The following is a 5,907-nucleotide window of genomic DNA, read 5'->3' on the forward strand; positions in this document are numbered from 1 at the left end:
GAACAATTGAAATCGCATCATATGACCCCTTTAACGCAATTGAACGTAAACAATGAAAGAAAGTGGCGTGAAGACTGACCCCGATTAACAAAGGGGCTAATCATGTTGATGTAAACCTTTCTGCTGCAAACAAGTTCATTGAGGATAAGCGATGTGAGTAAACCGCTTCATCGCCATTGTTCCCAATGTAAATGGCTGTAAATCTGACATATTTTGTTTACAGTAGTGATATGAGGAACTGAGCCTTTCGAAACCGCTTCGCAAAATGATTAAGCTGTTCCGAAGCGCAGCTTGCAGTGAAAACAGTATAAATGCGATGAAAACTCACTCCAAACATGCATAAAAACGCAGTTTACAAACCAACTGAAAGTGTAATCTATTCAATAGTATATACCAGGGGTGGCGAACTCCGGTCCTGGAGAGCCGCAGCCCTGCAGAGTTCAGCTCCAACCCTAATTAAAACTCACCTGCCTGTAGCTTCCTAGTAACCCTTCAGACCTTGATTAGCTTGTTCAGGTGTGTTTGATTAGGGTTGGAGCTCTGCAGGACTGCGGCTCTCCAGGACCGACGTTCGCCACCCCTGGTATATAGTAATCATCAAATACCATCACATACAAAGTTTCTGTATAATTTTGTTACTTTTTAGGCATGTTTTATGGAGGCAAATATGTGTCGTTAACAATGTCTCCGTTATAAAACTGATTTGGGATCAGGTTAAAACCATATGTGACCCTGGAGCACAAAACCAGTCATAATAATCTTTCCATTGATGTATGGTTTGTTAGGATCGGACAATATTTGGCTGAGATACAACTATTTGAAAATCTGGAATCTGAGGGTGCAAAAAAATCTAAATATTGAGAAAATCATCTTTAAAGTTGTCCAAATGAAGTTCTTAGCAATGCATATTACTAATCAAAAATTAAGTTTTGATATATTTACGGTAGGAAATTTACAAAATATCTTCATGGAACATGATTTTTACTTAATATCCTAATGATTTTTGGCATGAAAAAAAAATGTATAATTTTGACCCATACAATGTATTGTTGGCTATTTCTACAAATATATACCTGTGCTACTTAACACTGCTTTTGTGCTCCAGGGTCACTTATATGTTCGTAGATTCACTTTCAGGCTCGTTTACTAAAAGTCATGTGACTTCGGCAGATTGATAGGCGCTCAAAACCATTTATTCAAAACCAAAATTCGTATGTAATGGCATTGGTTTAATATGTCGTGTGGTTTATGTTGAGTTAAACCAAATGAATTCTCATCCTGTAGTGGCCATCATATGTCTTCTGCAGATCTGATATATCTGAAAACTGACCAATCACAAACGCTCTCTGGCTGTCAGTCGTTTTGCGTTTTCAGGTTTGCTGGCATCTGGTTGGCTGAGACGGCTTCGAGGGGCGGGCATTCAGAGAGGGGGCGTGGCGTTCGATGCCAGAAGGCACGTTCACATCAAGAACGATAACTAAAGCGATAACGATTTTAGCGTCCACATCAACAAACAATAACATTCTGTTTATTTTAAGCCCGTGCACGCATTAAATGTGCGAAATCTTTCGACTCTGGATTTTGATAAACTGTCAATGTTTTTATCATTCATCAGCTTTAAAAAATCATTCAAAGAGAACGATAATGTTCCTCTTTGTCATTATCATTATAAATGTAGTTGTGGACTTCACTATTCTCATAGAATTAAAATTATTATCAAAACTTTATAATTATAGTTATCTTCTTTGCTGTGAATGAGCCTTAATTCTGTGGCTACCCAGCTAACAAAACTACATTCTAAGAACGTTTTACTAACGTTTCCAATTAAGTTATAAAGAATTTTCACTAACATTCCATTTTATAATTTTGCAAACATGTGAATGTTACTTTTGAATGTTCTCTGAAACAAGCTAGCTGTAACATCTAAAAAATAGTTAGACAAACATCCAACTAAAACGTTTCAGAAAAAAAGTTCCATGAATATTGTAAAAATAACATTTTTGTGCTAACGTTTTGAGAATGTCATTAGTTTATCTAACATTTCAAAAAACGTTGAATGCTCAACTAAGACGTTTCAGAAAAAAAACTTTTAACAGTTTTAAAAAACATTAGATGAATGTCCAACTAAAACATTTCAGAAAACACGTTCCATGAATGACGTATAAATAACGTTTTTGCGAGAACGTTTTGAGAACGTTATTAAAGACCAGATAACTTTCAATGAACATTCTATAAACGTTACTAGAAGAACGTTTGTTTATAACTTTGAGAGAACCTTTCCAGAACGATCTCTGTCAGCTGGGTAGTTTGTGAAACATCTGAAATCACTTACAGCGCATTGAAAACGCATGTTTATGTTTACAAAATATGATGCATACACCAAAAAAGATGCACTTTCTTTGTCATAATAGTATGCACATAGTTAACCAGTGCAGTAGATATAATAATATAAATATATTTGTCGATATCTCTGTAGTCAGGGTTAAAACAGCGTGTGTGTGGTTGAGGTCAGTTGTAGCTGTCCTTGCGCAGCGCGGTCCGGTCCGATAAGCCGTTCTGATCAGGGCTCTTGTACTGGAAGCTGGTTCCGTTCAGGGGCACAACGCTGCTCAAGAGCGAGCCGGCCGGATAACACCAGCAACACAAACACGACTGACAGAGACAGAGAGACAGCAGAGATTAGATCCTCACAGCATCACTGCGCTCTGTTATCACACTCATTACAGCTCTCTGTACCCTGAAGCAGTTCTTGAACTTCTTGCTGACGAAGTAGAGGATTATGGGATTGATGCAGGAGTTGATGGTGGCCAGATTTATACTCAGGTAATCAAACACCAGCAAGAAACTGAGACACAAAAACAACACCACAAACAGGTGAAAATCCATAAAGATAAACGTTGCAAAATTACAATACACATCAAATAATTGCATTTCTGCAGAATCAGCTACAGGAATATGTTTCTTCTAATTTCATTGATGCATTACTATAAAATATGCTATGGCTTTGTGTGTGTCAGTGTTATTATAATTAATTTAAAAATAAAATCGTGAAATAAATGTTACTTGAAATATTGAAATGTTACTTATTTTATTAAAATGAAAATGTTTAATTTTATTTTTATTACTAAAATAAAACTTAATTAAAAATGATTTTACAATTAAATTTAATTAATTGTACTTTTTAATTAATGTTATTTTAACATTATGTTCATGCTCTTATGGTATTGTTTTAGTCCAAATGTAAAAGTTGTTTTATTAATAAGTTAAATTTTTATTAATATTTTTTATTAATACATTTGTTTTACTTGTATGTTTGTAAGTATATATTAAATGTTTTTTAACATTCATGCTCTTATAGTATTATTATAGTCCAACTTTAAATTTTAAGTTTCATTACTAAGTTTAAATTGTATTAATTTTTCATTAATAAAAATTGATTTATTTGTATGTTAGTAAACATTTTTAAAGTTATTTTAACATTTTGTCATGCATTTATGAGATTGTGTTAGTCCAACTTTAAAAGTGAAGTTTTATTAAAAAGTTAGATTTTTATTCATGAAAAAATTAAACAAAATAAAAAATATATTTTTTAATTTTTATTAGTTTTACTTATTTCAGTACATCAAGTTAAACTAAATGAAAATAAGAAATGTTGCCTTGGCAACTAACTGAAATAAAATAAGTGTTTGGATTTCTTTCTTTATTTTTATATCAGGGGAACAAAACAGCACCTTGGTTCATTTGTATGGCTTTGAAAGTGCTGTATGAATAAAGTTAAGTTGAGAAATAAAAACTATATATACGTATTTAAATTAAAAACTAATAATAATGACAAAAACACAATAATTACTAAAACTTTAACTGAAAATAAAATGAAAACATTAATTTAAAATTGTAATAAAAACTATATTAGTGTCTCAGTGATACTGAAAATTATAGAACACCAATATAAAATCTTATGAAAGAATCTTATTTCTATATTCTTATTTATTATATTATGTTTATAAAATAAATATATTCATATAATAATAATATATGTGATGATTATATAAATATACTTATTATATAAATATAAGTTAATTAAAAAATATACTTACATAACAAATATAATTAAATATTTTATATTGATGTTATTTTATACATATATATATAAAATACTAAATAAATATATATCTTCAGTCAAAATATAGAATCATATATAACGTAAAATTATATATATATACACACACACATCTGAAATATTTTATATAATGTTATGTAATTCTATATCATATACTGTATATAATCTGAATTATCTAATTATGAATGATCTATTATCTAATATAATAATTTTTTACATCTAATATATTTGATAGATCTTGTCTCTTAAAATCTCTAAAAAATTCAAATAGAGCCTTTGAACTACTTTCTGTTTATAAATTGCCTGAAAATGTGAAAACACAGACATAACTTGAAATGCTTGTCCTTATATTAAAACTAGAATAAAAGTAGTAGACTAAGTACTGGTGGAAATGTTCTTTACATGCAGATTAGTGTCCTGGTCACACACTGCAGAACTGACTGATAATGAAGCTTTATGGAAGAGTAGTGAATCAAGTGCGGTCTGAGCGTGTTGCATAACAGTTATGAAGGAACATAATTAATGTCCGTAGCTGTGGCGTGTTGTTACCGTCATGAAGGGCGTCTCTGGTTTCAGCATGCAGGTGCGGATGGTGACGCTGTTGTAGTCGAAGCTGACCATTTTGAAGCCGATGGCCTCAGGAACGGCCAGAACTATAGCCAGCAGCCAGATACACAGGATCTCCACAGCCGTGGACACAGGGATCCCCACACCCTGAACACGACTCCACGACACGACCGCACGATACCTGCGCACACACACATACTTGCATTTGTGGTTTACGGGGACTCTCCATAGGCGTAATGGTTTTCATACTCTACAAACTGTATGTGCTATTGCCCTACACCAACCCTACACCTAAACCTACCCCTTACAGCAAACTACTGGCAACTTTTGAATTTCATAAAACACCGTTTTGTATGTTTTTTAAGCCTTTTGTTTTACGGGGACACAGGAAGTAGTACCCATGTCATTATACACATTTGTGTCCTCATAAACCATATACCATAAAACATATACCAGTACACACACACACACTCTCACACACACACACACAGACATACACAGACACACATACACACTCACACACACAGACACACGCACACGCGGTAAACACACTGACAGCTGCTGTTAGAGACCAACACACACTCGAAAGGCTAATGTTGTCAGATACTTGTTTCTTGCAAAAGCTTGGGAGTCACCCGGCTGACAGGGAACGCTCTCACAACTTTCACGAACGCTTTTTAAATGTTATATAAATGTTAGGTCAAAACGTTCTTAAAGTAATGTTCATGGAACGTTCTTATAGCTATTACAGTTTTTTTCAGCTGCTTACATTTTCAAAACTTTGCCTCTTTTTTTTTTTCAAAACTTTACACACAGTTGAAAAAAAGTGTAATATTTCATGTACATTCTCGTAATGTTGAGAGGAAACATTCTTAGAACTTTGAACGTGCTCATGGTGTTATTTGTACTTGATGAAAGTTCTCAATGTTACAAGAAAACGTTAGCTTAAACATAAATGTTACATTTTGAGTGTAAATAAAGTTAGTGGAATGTTGTTAGAAACATTTTTGTAACTTTTACATAACATTCTAATCACAACAAAAGACCTGGACATTTGAACTTCTTTCAAAACAATGTTCCCACAACATATATCCTAACATATATTTTATATCCTAAATGTGTTACCTGGGTAGACAGATGAAATTACAGCCAACAGGAAAAGTTCTCAGAACATTCTGGGAAGGTGTGTGTGAGTGTGTGTGTGTGTGTGTGTGTGTGTG

The 5,907-nt window shown here is 33.1% G+C and overlaps 2 protein-coding genes across 2 annotated transcripts in view; both read right to left on the reverse strand.

Annotated features, from left to right (window-relative positions):
- The window catches only part of LOC107701242 (transmembrane protein 184C-like), a 9,333-nt gene extending 9,156 nt beyond the window's left edge, over positions 1-177 (reverse strand). The window contains exon 1 of the mRNA XM_016503205.1: positions 164-177. Within this exon, the coding sequence (XP_016358691.1) occupies positions 164-177 (14 nt within the window). The remainder of the gene's footprint in view (positions 1-163) is intronic.
- A 2,174-nt stretch (positions 178-2,351) lies between these two features.
- The window catches only part of LOC107701243 (endothelin-1 receptor-like), a 6,103-nt gene continuing 2,547 nt past the window's right edge, over positions 2,352-5,907 (reverse strand). The window contains exons 3-6 of the mRNA XM_016503206.1: positions 4,670-4,868; positions 4,562-4,572; positions 2,737-2,845; positions 2,352-2,652 (exon numbers count right to left, since the gene is read on the reverse strand). Of these exons, the coding sequence (XP_016358692.1) occupies positions 2,509-2,652; positions 2,737-2,845; positions 4,562-4,572; positions 4,670-4,868 (463 nt within the window). The 3' untranslated portion in view covers positions 2,352-2,508. The remainder of the gene's footprint in view (positions 2,653-2,736; positions 2,846-4,561; positions 4,573-4,669; positions 4,869-5,907) is intronic.

This window comes from Sinocyclocheilus anshuiensis, unplaced genomic scaffold (assembly GCF_001515605.1).
Source record: "Sinocyclocheilus anshuiensis isolate Anshui unplaced genomic scaffold, SAMN03320099.WGS_v1.1 scaffold1514, whole genome shotgun sequence".
In the NCBI taxonomy this organism is placed as follows: Eukaryota; Metazoa; Chordata; class Actinopteri; order Cypriniformes; family Cyprinidae; genus Sinocyclocheilus; species Sinocyclocheilus anshuiensis.